The sequence below is a fragment of the Chiloscyllium plagiosum genome, unplaced genomic scaffold, assembly GCF_037043375.1.
Source record: "Chiloscyllium plagiosum isolate Xiang-an unplaced genomic scaffold, Cpla_swu_hap1 HiC_scaffold_1, whole genome shotgun sequence".
NCBI lineage: Eukaryota > Metazoa > Chordata > Chondrichthyes > Orectolobiformes > Hemiscylliidae > Chiloscyllium > Chiloscyllium plagiosum.
The window spans coordinates 22033446-22059560 of NW_028270139.1; the positions used below are offsets into that span (position 1 = coordinate 22033446).

General features: G+C 51.1%; 1 protein-coding gene across 5 annotated transcripts in view; it reads left to right on the forward strand.

Annotated features, from left to right (window-relative positions):
• The window catches only part of LOC122553760 (protein transport protein Sec24B-like), a 131644-nt gene that overhangs the window by 55169 nt on the left and 50360 nt on the right, over nt 1-26115 (forward strand). For 3 of the 5 annotated variants that reach the window (XM_043698060.2, XM_043698051.2, XM_087980220.1), the window contains 2 exons: nt 4347-4442; nt 11485-11571. In XM_043698060.2, the coding sequence (XP_043553995.1) occupies nt 4347-4442; nt 11485-11571 (183 nt within the window). The remainder of the gene's footprint in view (nt 1-4346; nt 4443-11484; nt 11572-26115) is intronic. The other 2 variants (XM_043698070.2, XM_043698078.2) reach the window with 1 other exon arrangement.

Here is a 26115-nt window from a genome sequence, read left to right on the forward strand (position 1 = left end):
CAAGAACTTCCCACCTATGTTCGGGACACCACCCATGCCCTCCACCTGCTCCATGATTTTCGCTTCCCCGGTCCCCAACGCCTTATTTTCACCATGGACATCCAGTCCCTGTACACCTCCATCCCCCATCACGAAGGACTCAAAGCCCTCCGCTTCTTTCTTTCCCGCCGTACCGACCAGTACCCTTCCACTGACACCCTCCTTCGACTGACTGAACTGGTCCTCACCCTGAACAACTTATCTTTCCAATCCTCCCACTTCCTCCAAACGAAAGGAGTACCATGGGCACCCGCATGGGCCCCAGCTATGCCTGCCTCTTCGTAGGATATGTGGAACAATCCATCTTCCGCAACTACACTGGCCCCACCCCCCACCTTTTCCTCCGCTACATCGATGACTGTATCGGCGCCGCCTCGTGCTCCCACGAGGAAGTTGAACAGTTCATCCACTTCACCAACACCTTCCACCCCGACCTCAAATTCACCTGGACAGTCTCAGATTCCTCCCTCCCCTTCCTCTACCTTTCTATTTCTATCTCAGGCGACCGAATCAACACGGACATCTACTACAAACCGACCGACTCCCACAGCTACCTGGACTACACCTCCTCCCATCCTGCCCCCTGTAAAAACGCCATCCCATTCTCCCAATTCCTTCGACTCCGCCGCATCTGCTCCCAGGAGGACCAGTTCCAAAAACGAACAACCCAGATGGCCTCCTTCTTCAAGGACCGCAATTTCTCCCCCGACGTGGTCGACGATGCCCTCCACCGCATCTCATCCACTTCCCGCTCCTCCGCCCTTGAACCCCGCCCCTCCAACCAGGACAGAACCCCACTGGTCCTCACCTACCACCCACCAATCTCCATGTACAGCGCATCATCCGCCGTCATTTCCGCTACCTCCAAACCGACCCCACCCCCAAGGATATATTTCCCTCCCCTCCCCTATCAGCATTCCGTAAAGACCACTCCCTCCGTGACTCCCTCGTCAGATCCACACCCCCCACCAACCCAACCTCCACTCCCGGCACCTTCCCCTGCAACCGCAGGAGGTGCAAGACTTGCGCCCACACCTCCCCCCTCACCTCCCTCCAAGGCCCCAAAGGAAACTTCCATATCCGCCACAGATTCACCTGCACCTCCACACATATCATCTATTGCATCCTCTGCACCCGATGTGGCCTCCTCTATATTGGGGAGACAGGCCGCCTACTTGCGGAGCGTTTCAGAGAACACCTCTGGGACACCCGGACCAACCAACCCAACCACCCTGTAGCTCAACATTTCAATTCCCCCTCCCACTCCACCAAGGATATGCAGGTCTTTGGACTCCTCCATCGTCAGACCACAACAAAATGACGGTTGGAGGAAGAACGCCTCATCTTCCGGCTAGGAACCCTCCAACCACAAGGGATGAACTCGGATTTCACCAGTTTCCTCATTTCCCCTCCCCCCACCCTGTCTCAGTCAAATCCATCAAATTCAGCACCGCCTTCCTAACCTTAGATCTTCTTCCCAACCTCTCCGCCCCCACCCCAGTCTGACCTATCACCCTCACCTTGACCTCTTTCCACCTATCACATTTCCGACGCCCCTCCCCCAAGTCCCTCCTCCCTACCTTTTATCTTAGCCCGCTGGACAAACTTTCCTCATTCCTGAAGAAGGGCTTATGCCCGAAACGTCGATTCTCCTGTTCCCTGGATGCTGCCTGACCTGCTGCGCTTTTCCAGCAACACATCTCCGGCTCTGATCTCCAGCATCTGCAGACCTCACTTTCTCCTCAAAAATCTCAATTTATGCCAAATATAGCTTGACTGGGATGGGACAGCTGTTTGACAACACAAAATATACTACCATTAACATTGTCAAAAATCTGACTGGTTGTGCATCATTATTGATCACATCTTTGTGGGTCAGTTTGGCTGACATACTGCTCAGGTAGTGATCCCTAGATTGAATGGTAATAGGTCTTTAATACCGTACGAACTTTTGCGTTGATCCGATTTGACAACTATTCCATTCTTTTGGGATTGTTTTAACTCCTGCCATTTAAATTTGGCAGTGCATACTGGGAAAGAAGCACATAATAAAATACACTATGAAAAATCCAGTTGCATCAGTTGTTTTGTTGCCACAGTCTTGGACATTGTCAGGATGCTGAGTTAGTGATGAGCCGTTGAAATCAGCGCAAATAGAAAGGCATTGGTTGATGCCAGTTCTAAAAAGACCTGGATCGGATGAAAAGGTATACAATACTGAAATTACATCTTTGGTAACTGGTTCAGAAAATATGCTCCATTCTGTTTTACTTGAGTTCAGCTCTTGTACTTCAGCAAACTCCATTTGTACAAGTGGGCCTCCTTCACCTTATCAATTCTGTGATTCTGAGTTTGGAAGTTAGTCTGAATGGAATAGCACTCCATGAAGTTAGACCTGGAGTTAACATGATCATATTCTTTGACTCCTATTTATCATTACACTAATAGGTGTTTCAAATTGTGAAATTCATATAGTTTGAGGTAAATGTATCTCGATCCAAGTTTGTGGCTTTGTATCAACTGTCATCGATCATTTGGAGGATATGAATTACATGTCTCATACGGTGACAGGAATGGAATCTATTTTCACCATGAATGTGGAAGGCCTATGTCTCCGTCTCATTGAGAAGCAATTGTTAACAATTTTTGGTGTCATTTGGAGAAATGCCTGCTTTTGTTATGTAGCATACATGCTGAATATCACTGTAATCTGAATTCTAAGCTGGGAGATGTGTGAAACGTAGCTACAATTACCATTTACTCTTGTGAAATTTTCCATTATTTTTATAGATTGAGATGAAGGCACTTTAGCAGAGGCTAGGTCAGTAATCTTCACTAAGACCCAGATGAATATTCTGTACTGTTTGTTAAGCAAATTTGGAACTTGCATCATTGCCTGTTGCCATCTGGGGGACGGCCTTCAGGAATAGTAAAACCATGGCAAAGTCTTAAACCACTTCGTATAAAGAGAAACAATCCAAATAATAAATTATATTATAGGAGCAAAAATACCATGAATGTTGGAAATCTGAGAAAATCAGAAAGCATTTAGGGAAAAAAACTATCAGCAGGTCTGACCGCATCTGTGGGGAGAGAGAGTTAAGATTAAATACATGATTTTTTTGGAACTATATTTTTGTGTTGAGTAAGCATTCCAGATAGTGTTGTACTTGTTGCATCAGTTGGTTTGGATCAGTGACACAAGCTATAGACTGTCTGAAATGGAAAATGAGTTGATGTTATTACAGTAGTGTCAGGCTATAATATCAGAGTAAGAATAATCTTAGCCTATGTACTCAGGTCATCTTATCATACTACGTGCCCTGGATGTAGGAACTTGATATTCTAATCTACTCCTGTGCTTTATTGCATATTATTGGATATTTCTATTATTATACATGCTCCTTGAGCTTTCTGTTGAGTGTAGCGAGTTCAAGGTAACTAGGTCAAGGATTTCCTTGTGGTACGCAGAATCTGAAGGCTATCCCGGAATAGCTTCAAGAAAAGGACTTAGATCTTGACAGTGTAGGTTATGAGACCAGGGCATCTTGGGGAAAAAAGCACATCCTGAATCAATTAGCATGGTGTACCAAAAATGTCTCACTCTCCAAGCAGCACTAGCTGAATTGATATGTCATTACTGTATACCACCACGTATTTTACGTTTTTTACGTTTTACGTTTTATGACCATAAATAGATGTATCAGCTCAAATGTTTGTGTCAGCGAGACTGCATAACGAAACTAACCATAATAAGGTTAGAAATGTTTATTTGGATTAAATGATGAATGAATGAATTTGGAGCATTTGTCACTCGAGAAGAACTGTGACCTGCTATCAGATTGCTTAGTATTCGCCACCATCAGAAATAAGACTCCGACTCTAAAATGGTCAATTCTTAAAAATGCAGTGAGTAGCCTAGGTCCATATGACTGTACCTGTGGAAAATTAAGCCTACTCTACGGTACATATTGGATGCCAATACCGAATGAAGATCACTCTGGGTCACCATGCATTTTGTCCATAAATGTTTTTGTTTGTGTGCAGTTGATTGGAAAGTAATTATGAACCCCATCCGATACTTTTTCAATGCCCTACATTATCCATGCCAACTCATTGGTGAATTTTTGTTGTTGTATTGAATGCATTTTTATTTGTTGAGTTGAGTTGGTTATTCAGTAATGTGGTTTGTATCCTATTAACTTTCTCATCTGTCTTGCACTTTTATTGAATGATTTGCAGTGATTGATTCTTATTCTTTGCTCTACTTAATTTTGTTTTCTTGTTTTGTGCTTTCCACCTTACAGGCATGCACTGTGGATATGTTGCTAATAATCAAGTTAATTCAGCACCGAGTCCCTTGTCATCAACTTCAGATGATGAGGATGATGATGATGAAGCAGGTGTGCTTTATGTTTTAACAGATGGTCTAAATGTTGCATGTGCTGAATCATTGCTATAAATCATTGACTAATATTTACAAATTTTCATAACCACAAAGGCCACATACTTCACGACTTGTGGAAACAAAACCTTCTACATTGAATAAATGGTGGTGACCAAGTACAGTTTATGAAGGTACAAAGTGCATGAGCTCAGAAATAAATGGAAATTATCAGGTCCTAAATCAAGTTGCCAACGTCCAAGTTGTGTTTCTATAGTGTAAACTGATGTACTTCTCTGTAAAATGCTGATATTTATTTTCATGTCCAAACTTTTGTGCCTCTGTGGGTAGCTGCCTCACAGCACTGGGGACCTGGGTTTGATTTCAGTCTTGGGTGACCGTGTGGAGTTTCCCCATGTCTGCATGGGTTTCCTCTGGGTACTCCAGTTTCTTCCCACAGTCCAAAGGTGTATAGGTTAAGTGAATTGACCATACTAAATTCCCCATAGTGTCGAGGGATGTGCAGGCTAGGTAGATTAGCCATGGGGAAATGCGTTTTAGGGTTAGGGTAGGGAGTGTGGGTCTGGGTAGGATGCCATTCAGAGGGTCTGTGTGGATCCAATGGGCTGAATGGCCTGCTTACTGCAATGTAGGGATTCTGTGATAAGACATGGTATGAAGTGAGAAGTAATTTGTATTGAAAGTAATTTTTTCCAAGAAAGAACTTTGTGTATATATAATATATCACATACAGTCAGATCTGCTATAATGTGCATTTCTTTAATATGAATTGGCTATAATGCGATTAAGAATTTGGACTAGTATTTGTGAAGCATGAACTTTCCTTACCTGTATTGGCAATAATGCGATTCTGATCCCATTGATTTAAATGGTTCTGCTTTTACGCGGTTTTCTTATAACACAGGATCACAGGGGAAATGAACCAATGTATTATATCAGAACAGGCAATCGAGTATTTCTCTAGATCATTCAGAGTATTCCAAAGTGTTATATGTATAGTGAACAAGTTTAAAGAATCATCATTATTACCACATGAGCGACATGTGATGGTCCATTTTATGCATAGACAAAAAGTTAATTGAAAAGCTAATTTTTCTTTGCTGGTAGATGCATGAAATATTAACCTGAATAACAAAAGAACTTTTTCTTCTTTAGATAAGGCCTTGCCATTTTTAATATCCACCTGAACAAGCAACTTAATGCCTCACCCAACGGATGGCAATACTGGCACTCCTTCAGCACTATACTGATCTCAATTTTGAATAGTTTGTTCACTTCCTGAAGTGGGTCCTGAACCCACATGGCATGAAGTAACAGGAAACTGAGAGAGGGTTAGGAGATCCCTGCAATGTTTAATATTAGCTACTCGAGCACAGTTTAGGACGAACAGAGACTAGCTAGTAAAGAAAATGGAGACCAAGACTGTCTGCTACGCAAGTACAGCAAACTTTGTTTTAACCAGCACCTTATGAACCTGAAATAATGCAAGTTTACTGTTTGATCATGATCTCCGTGATGTCCAGGTAATCAGTTGAGGGTGCAGGTGAGAAAGTTCTGTGCTGGTGAGTTTTACTTAAGGCAAAGTTGCATTATTATGTAAATGATATATGCTGTAGATAAAGTATGTCAGTTTTGTATCTACCTCCTGCATTATGTACCAATTACTTAGTGTGTGTTTAACATTGATTATGTGAACTTTTTGATCAACTGAAATATTTGATCAACTAGGGCATTTCTTCTGGTCCAATCGGTGCTGGTTAGAAAAACGTTTGCTGTACATTAAAAATAATGAGACATTATCTGTCCTGGGGCGGTGAAGTGTATAAATGACATGAGCTAGGGTAATGATTTAAAAAATTAAATCCTAAACCTTTTTGATTCTTGCCCAATGTGCACTTATAAACTAATATTTTCTTTTGCAAGTCAATGCCTAATTTACTGTACTTGTCACATTCACACTGATGTAACTAAATTCAGAAACTGCAACGTTACATATAGTTTGACAATTGAACTCTATTGGTGGCCAAGACTTGGAGTATTTCCAAAACATTTAACTTTAAATGATTTAAAGCATCATTTTTGAGTTTCCAGTTCCATACTAGTAAACCCCTTCACCTTTTATTTTGCAATCCATATTTCAGATCTTGCAGTAACGTTGTCAACTATGGCAACGGTGAGGAGAGCACTTTCACTGTTAAGTCAGACATGATACTTACTGAATGTGCAGTAAAAGAAATGGTGTTCACTAATTGTTAAAAATAGAGGGTGTTTGCACTATTTCTACCCTTATGCCTTGTTGCTGTGGTGCATTATACATAACTGAAGTTTCTGCTTTGACCATTTTCCTGACTGGTTTCAATTTGAGGCTTCTAATTAAAAACAAAAATCAGAATTAACTACAGTTTTCAAAAGGTTAAAATCTAAATCTCACTGAAACCAAACACTGCATAAATCTGTATGATTTGTGTTAGTTTCATCTATTAATTTTCTGCAGAAGTGGGTGAGATAGCAGATGCTAATCCTCATCATTATCCGACTTTCTGCTTCCTATTTGATATTGTGATTACAGTGTAAGTAGGCAGTGATATTAAGAAATCAGTCAAGATTTTATGCTTGTTTGTATTTTCTGAAATTAAAGTAGTCTTTCATCCTCTTCCCTTCCCAAGTCTCCTGTCCTCTGCTGGAGGCAGTGACTCATGCTCTTACTGAATGGTACTTCACCCAAAAAGGTTATGACGCTGAATTGCAATGAGCCGTTTGATATTTGAGAATGTGCAATTTTAAACAGAGACAGTTGCATAATGATTGAAATCAGAAAACCCTTTTGCTTCCCTTGACTTAGCCCTAGGGTACTAAGAGCAATTGTAGATCTCCCACACAAGCTTGGCTGCAATTGATAAATCTCGTCACCAGTCTGGGATTGATTTGGAGACGCTGGTGTTGGACTGGGGTGTACCAAGTTAAAAATCACACAACACAAGGTTATAGTCCAACAGGTTTATTTGGACGCACTAGCTTTCGGAGCGCAACTCCTTCAGCAGGTGGTCTCCACAGGCACTTGATGAAGGAGCAGCACTCCGAATGCTGGTGCTTCCAAATAAACCTGTTGGATGTTACCTGGTGGTGTGTGATTTTTAAGTCTGGGATTGAGCCTGCGTTTTACCTGGTCTTTAATGCTTTATGAAGGAATTGCAAATTAGAATGGCTTATTTATTTTCACTCTGTAAAAATGAGGGGAAATGTACCAGACGTTATCTAGTTGATTTTAAGGGATTAATAGTATGGATTCAGTAAGGCTACACTTCTGGAACACAGCCTTGCTAGCTGCAAGTGTGCTTCAGAAAATCAAGCTGCAACTGTAACAGCTTATTTTTGACCTATTCTCTTGAGATCTTGCTCCCAGAGCACAACTTTGCTAAATATACTCGCATATAGTATCATCTGTTTGTCAGACTGTCAGATTTTCTTCATTATATTTCCCGTTAGCAACTGGAGCATTTTAAAATTGATCTTGTTGCAGAGAATTAAAATTCCCACTCGCTGAGAAGAAACTTCACCCAATTAGACAGATGGTTCACTGGTTCCAATGGATCCAAGTGATTAGCAAACAAATTTTTGTTGCACAATATTGCCCTTCAGTGTAGAAGGATAATATCGGTAGGGAAGTAGCACCTTTTGATCCGTTATAATGCAGATAAGTACATTGTCAAAGATAGTGTGAAGAGTGAATTCCACAATCACTGTTTACTCTTTGTCCACAATAACATAGGGGGCTGCTCAGCTCAGTTGGCTGGATAGTTAATGTGGGTCAGAATAGTACCAACAGCACAGATTCTGTTCTTTTTCTGGCTGAGATAAATTTGTGCTTTACCTGACTCCTTAGAGTGGAAAACAGTGGGAAATCGTCACTGACAAAAACTGCCAAGAAATGATGAAGGATGAAGCATCATTAGATAGTGGGCCAAGTGCCAGTCTTTGGACAGAGCTTGCATGACAGGATGCAGTAATACGTATAAAGATTTTCATTATGTCCTGTTGAAAAAGGTTCTTTCATTATAATTGTGCAGATAACTGTGTATTTTAAATTAGTTTCTGCGCTGGCAATATTATTCCCATAAGATCTGTTTGCAAACAAATAACAGCTATGATATAATCTTGTGCAAGACCTGTGAAGTTCACAGATATGATCCCTAACTTTTCCACTTTAGCAAAACAGAGCCAATCAGGAGTAGGGTTGCTGCGATCTAAAGAAATCCATTAAGCTCTTGTACCCATTTTTACATTTATTTTTGGATGGAAATGTTCTCCTCCAGTCTCTACTGTTTTGTCACCTGTTCTGTACCGTGATGTGGAAATGTATTGGGCTTTTTCCTTCCGACATTTTCCATGAGCCCTTGCTGAAAGTACATTGTGTGACTATCAAGTGAGGCTCAGCTATGTTATATGCCTATGATGGGAATGTGTGGTTAATGCCATAAAGCAAAATATGCAGGGAACTGCTGCTCGTTTCACCTTGCAGCATCAGTTCTTAACTTTAGCCAAGTGAAGATGATAGAACATTTCTGCAAAGAAGACAGTCTGATTGATGTTATTCATGTAACTGATCTTAAGTGTCGAAAATAATTGATTTAGATTATCAGCTGTAATATGGACAATATTATGCTCAATCAAAAATGACTTATAGCAATTAAGGTTTTACAAGATTGGTTTGGGGTGTCTGGTCGGCATGGATGAGTTGGACCTAAGAGTCTGTTTCCGTGTTGTACATCTCTATGACTCTATGACAAGTCTAACTGTAAAAGGTAAAGTTGCCAATGTCTTACCAGACCATGGGCTGCTTTTTAATTTGAGAAAGACAGCTGGTGGTGGTTTAGCCTGAGGATCATCACATTATCAGGCAGATGTAGATATTGAGAAGGAGAATCTGTCATGGTAACCTCAGCCTGTGCTGGAATTGAACCCACGCTGTTGGTGCAAACCAGATGTCCAGCTAACTGAGCTTAGCTCCAATCTTCTGTTGCTTTCTTACTGTGAAACATTACAATTATTTGTATTTTCTGCAGTTTTAAAAGAATTCATCAATTCTACATTTACAGTTTAGTGCAGCAGTCTAAGCCTATCATCTGCGAAAGGCTTTCCAGTGAAGTTTAAGGGAAGTATCAAAGAATGAACAGTTAGGTTTTCATGTAATGGTTTCAGTTTTGTGTATGTACCTAGATATGATTTAGAAGCTGATCTTGGCCAGTAGGTCCTTCAAACCTCTCTTCCCATTCATTAAGACATGTTGACATGTTTGTGATTTGAATTCCACATTCCCATCTTACCTGATAACCTTTGATTCCTTTGCGTAACAAGAGCTTGCTTACCTCCATTAAAATTATTCAGTGATCCTGTTTCCACTGCTTGAAAGCAGAGCGCCAAAGTGTCTTGACCCTCAAAAGAATATTCTCCTTATCTGCCCTGAAAAAGGCTATGCCTCATTTTAAAATTGTGTCCTCTAGTTTTTGAATCACCCAAAAGCAGAAACGTCCTTTCTCCATCCACCTTATCAAGACTGTTGAATCTTTTACATTTCAATCTTATGAAAACAAACTCAGCCTGTAAATTTTTCTTCCTGACAAAAATAGCCCACTCAGCCCCGATATGTAGTAAAATATCTGAACCACCTCCAATATATTTACATCCATGCTAAAATAAGGATACCAAAACTACAAACAGCATCTGAGATTTGGTCGTCCTGTTTTGTGTTTAATTTCTCTTGTAAAAACAAATAGCATTCCATTAGCCTTGTTAATCATTTGCTATATCTGCATACTGATTTTGTGACTCCTGCACTAGAACACCTGTGTTCCTCTGCACCTTTAGAATTGTGTAGTCATTTTCCGTTTAAACAAAGCTCTGTTCTTCCTCCCAATGTGAAGAACTTCACATTTTCCCACATCATCAACCCATCTGCCAGATTTTTTACCATTCAGTTAAGTGGGATGCGGACTGATAGTAATAGGTTGTCATCCTCACAGCATACTTCCCTATCTTGTGTTAACTTTCATTTTAACTGCTGAGGGTCCAAAACATCCCTTAGGGATTTCACTCCTCACATCCTACCAATCTAGAAAGACCTAATTATGCATGCTATTTTCTGCAGCTAGTCAATCTTCTATCTGTACTAGTGTGTTACCCCCTACACCACAAGCTCCTACTTTGTGGAGTAACTTTTTATGTCAAGTGTGTTTTGGAAATCTAAGTACAACATGTCAATGTGCCCCCTTCTATGTAGACAATGAGTTACTTATTTAAGGAACTCCAGTTCGTTGGTTAAACACTGTTGTCCTTTCACAAAACCATGCTGATACCTCAATGATCTTAAATTTTTCCAAGTACCCAATCATAATTACTTGAATAACTAATTCTAGCACAGTCCCAAAGATGTTAAGATAACTAGCCTATAATTTCCCGTGTTCTGCCTCCCTTCTTTCTTGAATAGATTCATTATATTTGCTGCTTTTCCAGTTTGATGGAATCTTTGCCGTATAGAGGGAATTTTAGAAACTTAGCAGCAATGCATCTACCACTTCATTAACAACTACTTTTAAGATCTTAGGAGGAAATTCATCAGGACACAGACTTAGCAGTTTGCAGCTCACAACTCCACCAGTTTGCTGTAATGTATACACTGGTATTTTCAGAATTACTTTCTTCGACTATTGTATAATGTTCTGTAGTTCTGAAAATGTAGAATATTTGAGACCGAATTAGTTACCTTGCACTTTCTTATAGTACGAAATGTTGTGATAACATGGAAAAATAGTGTGCAGTTAACCTTACATCTCGGGACATAGATTTATTTCAATATTGCGTAAAATTCATAAACTGAATGAGAAAGGCTGTTTTTTCTGATGAACAAACTGAATGTTTCTTTGTGAAAGCAACGGTGTTGGATAATGTTGTATCAATATTCTCTCCATCCCTTTTAATTCCAGCCCTGCATGGGGCTTTTTTTCTGTGAATGTGTGACGTGTTTTGATTATTGTTTTTTCTAGGTGTGGACTCTTCCTCTTCTACATCATCATCGACTAATGCTTCACTTCCTAACAATTATGATGCTTTGGAAGGTGGAAACTACCAAGGTAATTGCTTGTTTTGGGTCACACGAATCTGTACTCAGTCAAGACTGGATATCTGTGCAGTTTTCTAGGCTAGAGTGGTTACTCTGAATGCCAAATAACTACCAGCACTGATGTAGATGGAGCCAGGGGCAGGCTTCAGGATGCAGCTGCACATATGTTGCTGATGTCACCACCTTCTGTGCATTGTGGCAGCAATGCAACCTGTTAGCACAGAATTTCCAATCTTTGTTGGTTTGTTTTGGGAAAGCGACCATTTCTTCTGCCAAACTGACTGTCCCAATCTACAAGATGATTAAAATCATTCATGATTAATGTCCTGCCTTTGGGCGGCACGGTGGCACAGTGGTTAGCATTGCTGCCTCACAGCGCCGGAGATCCGGGTTCAATTCCCGCCTCAGGCGACTGACTGTGTGCAGTTTGCACGTTCTCCCCGTGTCTGCGTGGGTTTCCTCCGGGTGCTCCGGTTTCCTCCCACAGTCCAAAGATGTGCAAGTCAGGTGAATTGGCCTTGCTAAATTGCCCATAGGGGTAAATGTAGGGGTATGGGTGGGTTGCGCTTCGGCGGGTCGGTGTGGACTTGTTGGGCCGAAGGGCCTGTTTCCACACTGTAATGTAATCTAATCTAATCAAAAACCTTCATCAACTCCTGACTTATTTCCTATCCACTGTACAGTTACTGTTAGGGAGCCAATACTTTACTCCTACCAGTGTCACCTCGCCTTCTCTTTATTTCTGACCTCCACCTAGATGAATTCTGTGTCATCCGATTTAAGATCATTTCTTGCTATTGTGCTTATTCCTTTCTGTACCATCAATGCACCCCATCACCCTGTCCTTTCAAAAGGTGGCATACTCTTCAATATTTGGTTCTTAGCTTTGATCTCCTTCTAACCATGTCTCAGTAATGCCTGTATGATCATAACCATTAACCTGTATTGTGCTAATCATTTGTTCTCAGTGCAGTGCACTGTCAAGTAAAGAGCCATTAGTTTTCCTTTTTAACCAGTATTTTCTCATTTCACACTATTTACTGCTGTTTCTATGTTTGTTTCCACTGAATCTTTGTGTTCCACTTTGGGTATTTTTATTCAAATAACTGCCAACAATGCTGCCATATTCTCTTAGTTTGTAAATCTACATTTTCCCCTCTCAGTAATCCCCTCCACCCCCCCCCCCCCCCCAATAAATTTGTTTAAAGCTCTCCTTGCACCCCAGTTTTTTGATTCTCCAGGACCCTGTTCCCAGCACTGGTTCAAGCAATGCTCATTCTATCAGAACAGTTCCCTTTTACTGTTGCCAGTGTCCCACAAACTGAAAGCCACTGCAGTCAAGATTAGAGTGGTGCTGGAAAATCACAGCAGGTCAGGCAGCATCCAAGCAGCAAGAAAATCGATGTTTCGGGGAAAAGCCCTTCATCAGGAGTGAGGCTGGGAGCCTCTGGGGTGAGAGATAAAGAGGAGGGAGATGGATCTGGGGGAAGGTAGCTGAGAGTGCAATAGGTGAATGGAGGTGGGGTGAAGGTGATTGTTCAAAGAGGAGGGTGGAGCAGGTAGGTGGGAAGGAAGATGGACAGATGGGACAGGTCAATAGGATGGTGCTGAGCTAGAAGATTGGAACTGGGGTAAGTTGGGGGGAGGGAAAAGGAGGAAACTGGTGAAATCCACATTGATGCCATGGAGTTGGAAGGTCCCGAGGCGGCAAATGAGGTGTTCTTCCTCCAGGCATCGGGTGGTAAGGGATTGGCAATGGAGGAGGCCGAGGAGCTGCATGTCCTTGGCAGCGCGGGAGAGGGAGTTGAAATGTTCAGCCACGGGGCGGTTGGGTTGATTGATTAGATTACATTACAGTGTGGAAACAGGCCCTTTGGCCCAGCATGTCCACACCGACCCACCAAAGCGCAACTCACCCATACCCCTACATTTACCCCTTACCTAACACTACGGGCAATTTAGCATGGCCAATTCACCTGACCTGCACATTTTTGGACCGTGGGAGGAAACCGGAGCACCCAGAGGAAACCCACGCAGACACGGGGAGAATGTGCAAACTCCACACAGTCAGTCGCCTGAGGCGGGAATTGAACCCGGGTCTCTGGCGCTGTGAGGCAGCAGTGCTAACCACTGTGCCACCGTGCCGCCCAAGCACGGTGATTGGTGGGGGTGGCACGGAGATGTTCCCTGAAGCGCTTGTGAGAAGGCGTCTGGTCTCCCCAGTGTAAAGGAGAATGCATCGGGAGCAACGGATACAATAAATGACATTTGTGGAAGTGCAGGTGATACTTGGATGGATGTGGAAGGCTCCTTTGGGGCCTTGGATTGAGGTGAGGGGGAAGATGTTGCGCCGGTTTTGCAATTCCATGATCTCGGGGATGGTGTCGGGAGGGGAGGGTGGGCTGTTAAGGAGCGTGGACCTGACCAGGTAGTCGTGGAGGGAACGGTCTTTACGGAAAGCGGATAGGGGTGGGGAGGGAAGCATATCTCTGGACCCCATCACCCTCTCCCATTTATCTCTCCACCCCCCAGGCTCCCAGCCTCATGCCTGATGAAGGGCTTTTGCTGGAAACATTGATTTTCCTGCCCCTCAGATGCTGCTGTGCTTTTCCAGCACCACTCTAATCTTGACTCTCATCTCCAGCATCTGCAGTACCCACTTTGACCTGAAAGCCATTGCACCCAGACCATCTTTAAGACGTGCGTTTAACCCCTTGACCATGGCTCAGACAATAATCCAGAGATGATTACCTCGGAAGGTCCGCTTTTTAGTTTCACTCCTAACTATTCAAAATCTTTCAGCAAAACTTCCTTTCTGTAGTCCTACCAATGTTGTGGGTGCTAGTGTGGATGACTACTGGATCCCTCTCCTCCCTGTTCAGGTTCCACTGCAGCCCTGAAGGGATATCCTCAATCGGGAAGGCAACACAACCTTCCAACTCTGAGAACAGTATCCATACCCCTAATTATACTACTACCTTCCTATTCCCCCCCAACTTGAATGACTCCTGGTACCAAGATGCCATGGTCAGTTTGCTTATCCTCCCTGCATTGCCCACTTTCGTCTGCACAGCTTGCCAAGAAACTTGTAACTGAAGCCACATTAGATTTCGTACTGTGTAACGAGCCCAGCCAGGTGTTAGACTTGGACGTAGGTGAGCACTTTGGTGATAGTGATCACAATTCTGTTTTGCTTACTTTAGTGATAGAAAGGGATAGGTGTATACGACTGTGCAAGTTACAGTTGGGGGAAATGCAATTACGATGTGATTAGGCAAGATTTAGGAAGCGTAGGATGGGGAAGAAAACTGAGGGTATGGGCACATTAGAAATGTGGAGCTTATTCAAGGAAAAGCTCCTGAGTGTCCTAGATAAGTATGTACCTGTCAGGCAGGGAGGAAGCTGTAGAGCGCGGGAGTCGTGGTTTACCCGCTGTCTCTGTCTCTCTCTCCCGCTGTCTCTGTCTCTCTCTCCCGCTGTCTCTGTCTCTCTCTCCCGCTGTCTCTGTCTCTCTCTCCCGCTGTCTCTGTCTCTCTCTCCCGCTGTCTCTGTCTCTCTCTCCCGCTGTCTCTGTCTCTCTCTCCCGCTGTCTCTGTCTCTCTCTCCCGCTGTCTCTGTCTCTCTCTCCCGCTGTCTCTGTCTCTCTCCCGCTGTCTCTGTCTCTCTCTCCCGCTGTCTCTGTCTCTCTCTCCCGCTGTCTCTGTCTCTCTCTCCCGCTGTCTCTGTCTCTCTCTCCCGCTGTCTCTGTCTCTCTCTCCCGCTGTCTCTGTCTCTCTCTCCCGCTGTCTCTGTCTCTCTCTCCCGCTGTCTCTGTCTCTCTCTCCCGCTGTCTCTGTCTCTCTCTCCCGCTGTCTCTGTCTCTCTCTCCCGCTGTCTCTGTCTCTCTCTCCCGCTGTCTCTGTCTCTCTCTCCCGCTGTCTCTGTCTCTCTCTCCCGCTGTCTCTGTCTCTCTCTCCCGCTGTCTCTGTCTCTCTCTCCCGCTGTCTCTGTCTCTCTCTCTCTCTCCCCCTCTGTCTCTCTCTCTCCCCCTCTGTCTCTGTCTCTCTCTCCCTCTGTCTCTGTCTCTCTCTCCCTCTGTCTCTGTCTCTCTCTCCCTCTGTCTCTGTCTCTCTCTCCCTCTGTCTCTGTCTCTCTCTCCCTCTGTCTCTCTCTCCCGCTGTCTCTGTCTCTCTCTTCTGCTGTCTCTGACTCTCTCTCTTTCCCGCTGTCTCTGTCTCGCTGTCTGTCTCTCCCGCTGTCTCTGTCTCTCTCTCCCCCTGTCTCTGTCTCTCTCTCCCCCTGTCTCTGTCTCTCTCTTCTGCTGTCTCTGGCTCTCTCTCTTTCCCGCTATCTCTGTCTCGCTGTCTGTCTCTCCCGCTGTCTCTGTCTCTCTCTCCCCCTCTCCCGCTGTCTCTGTCTCTCTCTCTCCCCCCGTCTCTGTCTCTCTCTCCCCCTGTCTCTGTCTCTCTCTCCCCCGCTGTCTCTCTGTCTCCCTCTCCCCTTCTGTCTGTCTCCCTCTCGCTGTCTCTCTCTCTCTCTCTCTCTTCGCTGTCTCTCTGTCTGTCTCCCTCCCTCTCTCTCTCTCTCTCTCTGTCTCTCTCTTCTCTTTCGCTGGCTGTCTGTCTGTCTCTTTCCCCTCTCTCTCTTCCCCCCCTTGGTGTCTCTCTCTCTCCCCTGTGTGTGTCTGTCTCTCTCTCTCTTGCTGTCTCTCTCTGTCGGCCTCTTCCCCTCCCTTTCTCTCTCTGTCTTTGTCTCTCTCTTCTGCTGTCTCTCTCTCTTCTGCTGTCTCTCTGTCTGTCTGTCTCTCTTCTCTCTTGCTGTCTGTCTGTCTCTCTTCTCGCTGTCTGTCTCTCTCTCCCCTCTCACTCTTTCTCTCCCCCCGTGTGTGTGTCTCTCTCTCCCCGTCTCCCTCTCTCTCTCTCCCCCCCACCCCTGTCGGTCTGTGTGTCTCTCTCTCTCCCTCTCTCTCTCTCTCTCCCCCTCTCTTTCTCCGTGTCTGTTTGTCTCCCTCTCTCTCGTCTCTTCCCCCGTCCCACCTGTCTCTGTCTCGCTGTCTGTCTCTGTCTCCCTCTTTCCCCCCCGTCTCCCCCCCCCGTATTCTCCCCCCCCCCCCCCGTATTCTCACCCCCCCCCGTATTCTCACCCCCCCCCGTATTCTCACCCCCCCCCCGTATTCTCACCCCCCCCCCGTATTCTCACCCCCCCCCGTATTCTCATCCCCCCCCCCTGTCTTCCCCCCCCGTCTTCCCCCCCCGTCTTCCCCCCCCCCGTCTTCCCCCCCGTCTTCCCCCCCCCGTCTCCCCCCCCGTCTCCCCCCTCCCGTCTCCCCCCCTCCCGTCTCCCCCCCCCCTCCCGTCTCCCACCCCCCCGTCTCCCACCCCCCCCGTCTCCCACCCCCCCGTCTCCCACCCCCCCGTCTCCCACCCCCCCCGTCTCCCACCCCCCCCCGTCTCCCACCCCCCCCGTCTCCCACCCCCCCCCGTCTCCCACCCCCCCCCGTCTCCCACCCCCCCCCGTCTCCCACCCCCCCCCGTCTCCCACCCCCCCCCGTCTCCCACCCCCCCCCCCCCGTCTCCCACCCCCCCCCGTCTCCCAACCCCCCCCCCGTCTCCCACCCCCCCGTCTCCCACCCCCCGTCTTCCCCCCCCCCGTCTTCCCCCCCCGTCTTCCCCCCCCGTCTTCCCCCCCCCCGTCTTCCCCCCCGTCTTCCCCCCCCCGTCTCCCCCCCCGTCTCCCCCCTCCCGTCTCCCCCCCTCCCGTCTCCCCCCCCCTCCCGTCTCCCACCCCCCCGTCTCCCACCCCCCCCGTCTCCCACCCCCCCGTCTCCCACCCCCCCGTCTCCCACCCCCCCGTCTCCCACCCCCCCGTCTCCCACCCCCCCGTCTCCCACCCCCCCCGTCTCCCACCCCCCCCCGTCTCCCACCCCCCCCCGTCTCCCACCCCCCCCCCCGTCTCCCACCCCCCCCCGTCTCCCACCCCCCCCCGTCTCCCACCCCCCCCCGTCTCCCAACCCCCCCCCGTCTCCCACCCCCCCGTCTCCCACCCCCCGTCTTCCACCCCCCATCTTCCCCCACCGTACCCCCCCCGTCTTACCCCCCCCCGTCTTCCCCTCTCCCCCCCGTCGTTCTCTCCCCCCCGTCGTTCTCTTCCCCCCCGTCGTTCTCTTCCCCCCCGTCGTTCTCTCCCCCCCGTCGTTCTCTCCCCCCCCGTCGTTCTCTCCCCCCCCCGTCGTTCTCTCCCCCCCGTCGTTCTCTCCCCCCCGTCGTTCTCTCCCCCCCGTCGTTCTCTCCCCCCCCTCGTTCTCTCCCCCCCGTCGTTCTCTCCCCCCGTCGTTCTCTCCCCCCCGTCGTTCTCTCCCCCCCGTCGTTCTCTCCCCCTCTCTATCTCTCCCCCGTCTCTCTCTCTCTCTCCCCCCGTCTCTCTCTCTCTCCCCCCGTCTCTCTCTCTCTCCCCCCGTCTCTCTCTCTCTCCCTCTCCCCCCGTCTCTCTCTCTCCCCGGTCTCTCTCTCCCCGGTCTCTCTCTCCCCGGTCTCTCTCTCCCCGGTCTCTCTCTCCCCGGTCTCTCTCTCCCCGGTCTCTCTCTCCCCGGTCTCTCTCTCCCCGGTCTCTCTCTCCCCGGTCTCTCTCTCCCCGGTCTCTCTCTCCCCGGTCTCTCTCTCCCCGGTCTCTCTCTCCCCGGTCTCTCTCTCCCCGGTCTCTCTCTCCCCGGTCTCTCTCTCCCCGGTCTCTCTCTCCCCGGTCTCTCTCTCCCCGTCTCTCTCTCCCCGGTCTCTCTCTCTCTCCCCCGTCTCTCTCTCCCCGGTCTCTCTCTCTCTCCCCCGTCTCTCTCTCTCTCCCCCGTGTCTCTCTCTCTCTCCCCCGTCTCTCTCTCTCTCCCCCGTCTCTCTCTCTATCCCCCGTCTCTCTCTCTATCCCCCGTCTCTCTCTCTCTCTCTCCCCCGTGTCTCTCTCTCTCCCCGTCTCTCTCTCTCTCCCCGTCTCTCTCTCTCCCCCGTCTCTCTCTCTCTCTCCCCCGTCTCTCTCTCTCTCTCCCCCGTCTCTCTCTCTCTCTCTCTCCCCCGTCTCTCTCTCTCTCTCCCCCGTCTCTCTCTCTCTCTCCCCCGTCTCTCTCTCTCTCTCCCCCGTCTCTCTCTCTCTCTCTCTCCCCCGTCTCTCTCTCTCTCTCCCCCATCTCTCTCTCTCTCTCCCCCGTCTCTCTCTCTCTCTCCCCCGTCTCTCTCTCTCTCTCCCCCGTCTCTCCCTCTCTCCCCCGTCTCTCTCTCTCTCTCTCTCCACCGTCTCTCTCTCTCCCCGTTTCTCTCTCACTTCCCCCACGTCTCTCTCTCTCTTTCGTCCCCGTCTCTCTCTCTCTCTTTCGTCCCCGTCTCTCTCTCTCTCTCTTCCCCCGTCGTCTCTCTCTCTCCCCCGTCTCTCTCTCTCTCTCCCCCGTCTCTCTCTCTCTCCCCCATCTCTCTCTCTCTCTCTCCCCGTTTCTCTCTCACTTCCCCCACGTCTCTCTCTCTCTTTCGTCCCCGTCTCTCTCTCTCTCTTTCGTCCCCGTCTCTCTCTCTCTCTCTTCCCCCGTCGTCTCTCTCTCTCCCCGTCTCTCTCTCTCTCTCCCCCGTCTCTCTCTCTCTCCCCCGTCTCTCTCTCTCCCCCGTCTCTCTCTCTCCCCGGTCTCTCTCTCCCCGGTCTCTCTCTCTCTCCCCGGTCTCTCTCTCTCTCCCCGGTCTCTCTCTCTCTCCCCGGTCTCTCTCTCTCTCCCCGGTCTCTCTCTCTCTCCCCGGTCTCTCTCTCTCTCCCCGGTCTCTCTCTCTCTCCCCGGTCTCTCTCTCTCTCCCCGTCTCTCTCTCTCTCCCCCCATTTCTCTCTCTCCCCCCGTCTCTCTCTCTCCCCCCGTCTCTCTCTCTCTCCCCCGTCTCTCTCTCTCTCTCCCCCGTCTCTCTCTCTCCCCCGTCTCTCTCTCTCCCCCGTGTCTCTCTCTCTCCCCGTCTCTCTCTCTCTCCCCGTCTCTCTCTCTCTCCCCCGTCTCTCTCTCTCTCCACCGTCTCTCTCTCTCTCTCCCCCGTCTCTCTCTCTCTCCCCCGTCTCTCTCTCTCTCTCTCCCCCGTCTCTCTCTCTCTCCCCCGTCTCTCTCTCTCTCTCTCTCCACCGTCTCTCTCTCTCCCCGTCTCTCTCTCTCTCTCCCCCGTCTCTCTCTCTCTCTCCCCGTCTCTCTCTCTTCCCCCGTCTCTCTCTCTTCCCCCGTCGTCTCTCTCTCTCCCCCGTCTCTCTCTCTCTCCCCCGTCTCTCTCTCTCTCCCCGTCTCTCTCTCTCTCTCTCCCCCGTCTCTCTCTCTCTCTCTCCCCCGTCTCTCTCTCTCTCTCTCCCCCGTCTCTCTCTCTCTCTCTCCCCCGTCTCTCTCTCTCTCTCCCTCCCGTCTCTCTCTCTCTCTCCCCGTTTCTCTCTCACTTCCCCCACGTCTCTCTCTCTCTCTCTCCCCCCGTCTCTCTCTCTCTCTCTCTCGCCCCCCCAGTCTCTCTCTCTCTCTTTCGTCCCCGTCTCTCTTTCGTCCCCGTCTCTCTCTCTCTCTCTTCCCCCGTCGTCTCTCTCTCTCCCCCGTCTCTCTCTCTCTCCCCGTCTCTCTCTCTCTCCCCCGTCTCTCTCTCTCTCCCCCGTCTCTCTCTCTCTCCCCGTCTCTCTCTCTCCCCCGTCTCTCTCTCTCCCCGATCTCTCTCTCTCCCCGGTCTCTCTCTCCCCGGTCTCTCTCTCTCTCCCCGGTCTCTCTCTCTCTCCCCGGTCTCTCTCTCTCTCCCCGGTCTCTCTCTCTCTCCCCGTCTCTCTCTCTCTCCCCCGTCTCTCTCTCTCCCCCCGTCTCTCTCTCTCCCCCCGTCTCTCTCTCTCTCTCCCCCGTCTCTCTCTCTCCCCCGTTTCTCTCTCTCTCCCGTCTCTCTCTCTCTCTCTCCCCCGTCTCTCTCTCTCTCCCCGTCTCTCTCTCTCTCTCCCCCGTCTCTCTCTCTCTCCCCGTCTCTCTCTCTCTCTCCCCCGTCTCTCTCTCTCTCTCCCCCGTCTCTCTCTCTCTCTCTCCACCGTCTCTCTCTCTCCCCGTCTCTCTCTCTCTCTCCCCCGTCTCTCTCTCTCTCTCCCCGTCTCTCTCTCTTCCCCCGTCTCTCTCTCTTCCCCCGTCGTCTCTCTCTCTCCCCCGTCTCTCTCTCTCTCCCCCGTCTCTCTCTCTCTCTCTCCCCCGTCTCTCTCTCTCTCTCTCCCCCGTCTCTCTCTCTCTCTCTCCCCCGTCTCTCTCTCTCTCTCTCCCCCGTCTCTCTCTCTCTCTCTCCCCCGTCTCTCTCTCTCTCTCTCCCCCGTCTCTCTCTCTCTCTCCCCCCGTCTCTCTCTCTCTCTCTCTCGCCCCCCCAGTCTCTCTCTCTCTCTTTCGTCCCCGTCTCTCTCTCTCTTTCGTCCCCGTCTCTCTTTCGTCCCCGTCTCTCTCTCTCTCTCTTCCCCCGTCGTCTCTCTCTCTCTCTCTCTCGCCCCCCCAGTCTCTCTCTCTCTCTTTCGTCCCCGTCTCTCTCTCTCTTTCGTCCCCGTCTCTCTTTCGTCCCCGTCTCTCTCTCTCTCTCTTCCCCCGTCGTCTCTCTCTCTCCCCCGTCTCTCTCTCTCTCCCCCGTCTCTCTCTCTCTCCCCCGTCTCTCTCTCTCTCCCCCGTCTCTCTCTCTCTCCCCCGTCTCTCTCTCTCTCCCCGTCTCTCTCTCTCCCCCGTCTCTCTCTCTCCCCCGTCTCTCTCTCTCCCCCGTCTCTCTCTCTCCCCGATCTCTCTCTCTCCCGGTCTCTCTCTCCCCGGTCTCTCTCTCTCTCCCCGGTCTCTCTCTCTCTCCCCGGTCTCTCTCTCTCTCCCCGGTCTCTCTCTCTCTCCCCGTCTCTCTCTCTCTCCCCCGTCTCTCTCTCTCCCCCCGTCTCTCTCTCTCTCTCCCCCGTCTCTCTCTCTCCCCCGTTTCTCTCTCTCTCCCGTCTCTCTCTCTCTCTCTCCCCCGTCTCTCTCTCTCTCTCCCCCGTCTCTCTCTCTCTCTCCCCCGTCTCTCTCTCTCTCCCCCGTCTCTCTCTCTCTCTCTCCCGTCTCTCTCTCTCTCCCTCCCGTCTCTCTCTCTCTCCCCCGTCTCTCTCCCCCGTCTCTCTCTCTCTCTCTCCACCGTCTCTCTCTCTCCCCGTCTCTCTCTCTCTCTCCCCCGTCTCTCTCTCTCTCTCCCCGTCTCTCTCTCTTCCCCCGTCTCTCTCTCTTCCCCCGTCGTCTCTCTCTCTCCCCCGTCTCTCTCTCTCTCCCCCGTCTCTCTCTCTCTCCCCCGTCTCTCTCTCTCTCTCTCCCCCGTCTCTCTCTCTCTCTCTCTCCCCCGTCTCTCTCTCTCTCTCTCCCCCGTCTCTCTCTCTCTCTCTCCCCCGTCTCTCTCTCTCTCTCCCTCCCGTCTCTCTCTCTCTCCCCGTTTCTCTCTCACTTCCCCCACGTCTCTCTCTCTCTCTCTCCCCCCGTCTCTCTCTCTCTCTCTCTCGCCCCCCCCAGTCTCTCTCTCTCTCTTTCGTCCCCGTCTCTCTCTCTCTTTCGTCCCCGTCTCTCTTTCGTCCCCGTCTCTCTTTCGTCCCCGTCTCTCTCTCTCTCTCTTCCCCCGTCGTCTCTCTCTCTCCCCCGTCTCTCTCTCTCTCCCCGTCTCTCTCTCTCTCCCCCGTCTCTCTCTCTCTCCCCCGTCTCTCTCTCTCTCCCCCGTGTCTCTCTCTCTCCCCCGTCTCTCTCTCTCCCCCGTCTCTCTCTCTCCCCGATCTCTCTCTCTCCCCGGTCTCTCTCTCCCCGGTCTCTCTCTCTCTCCCCGGTCTCTCTCTCTCTCCCCGGTCTCTCTCTCTCTCCCCGGTCTCTCTCTCTCTCCCCGGTCTCTCTCTCTCTCCCCGTCTCTCTCTCTCTCCCCCGTCTCTCTCTCTCCCCCCGTCTCTCTCTCTCCCCCCGTCTCTCTCTCTCTCTCCCCCGTCTCTCTCTCTCCCCCGTCTCTCTCTCTCTCTCCCCGTCTCTCTCTCTTCCCCCGTCTCTCTCTCTTCCCCCGTTGTCTCTCTCTCTCTCCCCCGTCTCTCTCTCTCTCTCTCCCCCGTCTCTCTCTCTCTCTCTCCCCCGTCTCTCTCTCTCTCTCCCTCCCGTCTCTCTCTCTCTCCCCGTTTCTCTCTCACTTCCCCCACGTCTCTCTCTCTCTCTCTCCCCCCGTCTCTCTCTCTCTCTCTCTCTCGCCCCCCCCAGTCTCTCTCTCTCTCTTTCGTCCCCGTCTCTCTCTCTCTTTCGTCCCCGTCTCTCTTTCGTCCCCGTCTCTCTTTCGTCCCCGTCTCTCTCTCTCTCTCTTCCCCCGTCGTCTCTCTCTCTCCCCCGTCTCTCTCTCTCTCCCCGTCTCTCTCTCTCTCCCCCGTCTCTCTCTCTCTCCCCCGTGTCTCTCTCTCTCCCCCGTCTCTCTCTCTCCACCGTCTCTCTCTCTCCCCGATCTCTCTCTCTCCCCGGTCTCTCTCTCCCCGGTCTCTCTCTCTCTCCCCGGTCTCTCTCTCTCTCCCCGGTCTCTCTCTCTCTCCCCGGTCTCTCTCTCTCTCCCCGGTCTCTCTCTCTCTCCCCGTCTCTCTCTCTCTCCCCCGTCTCTCTCTCTCCCCCCGTCTCTCTCTCTCCCCCCGTCTCTCTCTCTCTCTCCCCCGTCTCTCTCTCTCCCCCGTCTCTCTCTCTCTCTCCCCGTCTCTCTCTCTTCCCCCGTCTCTCTCTCTTCCCCCGTTGTCTCTCTCTCTCCCCCGTCTCTCTCTCTCTCCCCCGTCTCTCTCTCTCTCCCCCGTCTCTCTCTCTCTCTCTCCCCCGTCTCTCTCTCTCTCTCTCCCCCGTCTCTCTCTCTCTCCCCCGTCTCTCTCTCTCTCTCTCTTCCCCCGTCTCTCTCTCTCTCTCCCTCCCGTCTCTCTCTCTCTCTCCCCGTTTCTCTCTCACTTCCCCCACGTCTCTCTCTCTCTTTCGTCCCCGTCTCTCTCTCTCTTTCGTCCCCGTCTCTCTTTCGTCCCCGTCTCTCTCTCTCTCTCTCTTCCCCCGTCGTCTCTCTCTCTCCCCCGTCTCTCTCTCTCTCCCCCGTCTCTCTCTCTCTCCCCCGTCTCTCTCTCTCTCCCCCGTCTCTCTCTCTCTCCCCCGTCTCTCTCTCTCCCCCGTCTCTCTCTCTCCCCGATCTCTCTCTCTCCCCGGTCTCTCTCTCCCCGGTCTCTCTCTCTCTCCCCGGTCTCTCTCTCTCTCCCCGGTCTCTCTCTCTCTCCCCGGTCTCTCTCTCTCTCCCCGTCTCTCTCTCTCTCCCCGTCTCTCTCTCTCTCCCCGTCTCTCTCTCTCCCCCGTCTCTCTCTCTCCCCCGTCTCTCTCTCTCTCTCCCCCGTCTCTCTCTCTCCCCGTTTCTCTCTCTCTCCCGTCTCTCTCTCTCTCTCCCCCGTCTCTCTCTCTCTCCCCCGTCTCTCTCTCTCTCCCCCGGTCTCTCTCTCTCTCCCCGTCTCTCTCCTCTCCCCGTCTCTCTCTCTCTCCCCGTCTCTCTCTCTCCCCCGTCTCTCTCTCTCTCCCCCGTCTCTCTCTCTCCCCCGTCTCTCTCTCTCCCCCGTCTCTCTCTCTCTCCCCGTCTCTCTCTCTCTCCCCGTCTCTCTCTCTCTCCCCCGTCTCTCTCTCTCTCCCGTCTCTCTCTCTCTCCCCGTCTCTCTCTCTCTCTCTCCCGTCTCTCTCTCTCTCCCCGTCTCTCTCTCTCTCTCCCCGTCTCTCTCTCTCTCTCCCCCGTCTCTCTCTCTCTCTCTCCCCGTCTCTCTCTCTCTCCCCCGTCTCTCTCTCTCTCTCTCTCCCCCGTCTCTCTCTCTCTCTCTCTCTCTCTCCCCCGTCTCTCTCTCTCTCTCCCCTGTCTCTCTCTCTCTCTCCCCCGTCTCTCTCTCTCTCCCCCGTCTCTCTCTCTCTCCCCGTCTCTCTCTCTCTCCCCCGTCTCTCTCTCTTCCCCCGTCTCTCTCTCTCTCCCCGTCTCTCTCTCTCTCCCCGTCTCTCTCTCTCTCCCGTCTCTCTCTCTCTCCCCCGTCTCTCTCTCTCTCCCCGTCTCTCTCTCTCTCCCCCGTCTCTCTCTTCTCTCCCCCGTCTCTCTCTCTCTCCCCCGTCTCTCTCTCTCTCCCCCGTCTCTCTCTCTCTCCCCCGTCTCTCTCTCTCTCCCCCGTCTCTCTCTCTCTCTCCCCCGTCTCTCTCTCTCTCTCCCCGTCTCTCTCTCTCTCTCCCCCGTCTCTCTCTCTCTCCCCCGTCTCTCTCTCTCTCTCCCCCGTCTCTCTCTCTCTCTCCCCCGTCTCTCTCTCTCTCTCTCCCCCGTCTCTCTCTCTCTCACTCGCCCGTCTCTCTCTCTCTCTCTCTCCCCCGTCTCTCTCTCTCTCTCTCTCTCCCCCGTCTCTCTCTCTCTCTCCCCTGTCTCTCTCTCTCCCCCGTCTCTCTCTCTCCCCCGTCTCTCTCTCTCCCCCGTCTCTCTCTCTCCCCCGTCTCTCTCTCTCCCCCGTCTCTCTCTCTCCCCCGTCTCTCTCTCTCCCCCGTCTCTCTCTCTCCCCCGTCTCTCTCTCTCCCCCGTCTCTCTCTCTCCCCCGTCTCTCTCTCTCCCCCGTCTCTCTCTCTCCCCCGTCTCTCTCTCTCCCCCGTCTCTCTCTCTCCCCCGTCTCTCTCTCTCCCCCGTCTCTCTCTCTCCCCGTCTCTCTCTCTCCCCCGTCTCTCTCTCTCCCCGTCTCTCTCTCTCCCCCGGTCTCTCTCTCTCCCCGGTCTCTCTCTCTCCCCCGGTCTCTCTCTCCCCCGGTCTCTCTCTCCCCCGGTCTCTCTCTCCCCGGTCTCTCTCTCCCCCGGTCTCTCTCTCCCCGTCTCTCTCTCCCCCGGTCTCTCCTCCCCGGTCTCTCTCTCCCCGGTCTCTCTCTCTCTCTCTCTCTCTCTCTCGTCTCCGTCTCTCTCTCTCTCTCTCTCCCGTCTCTCTCTCTCTCTCCCCCGTCTCTCTCTCTCTCCCCCGTCTCTCTCTCTCTTCCTCCTGTCTGTCTGTCTCTCTCTCTCTCTCTCTCTCTCTCTTCCCCCGTCGCATCTCTCTCTTTCTCTCTCTCCCCGTCTCTCTCTCTCTCTCTCCCCGTTTCTCACTCCCCCCGTTCCCCCGTCTCTCTCTCCCCCCGTCTCTCTCTCGCCCGTCCCTCTCTCTTCCACCGACTCTCTCTCTCTCTCTCTCTCTCTCTTCCCCCGTCTCTCTCTTCCCCCATCTCTCTCTCTCTCTCCCCCCGTCTCTCTCCCATCTCTCTCTCTCTCCCCCCGTCTCTCTCTCTTTGTCCCCGTTTCTCTCTCACTTCCCCCACGTCTCTCTCACTCTCTCTCCCCCCGTCTCTCTCTCCCCCCGTCTCTCTCTCTCTCTCGACCCCCAGTCTCTCTCTCTCTTTCGTCCCCGTCTCTCTCTCTCTCTTCCCCCGTCGTCTCTCTCTCTGCCCCGTCTCTCTCTCTCTCCCCCGTCTCTCTCTCTCTCCCCCGTCTCTCTCTTTCTCCCCCGTCTCTCTCTCTCTCTCTCCCCCGTCTCTCTCTCTCTCCCCCGTCTCTCTCTCTCTCCCCCGTCTCTCT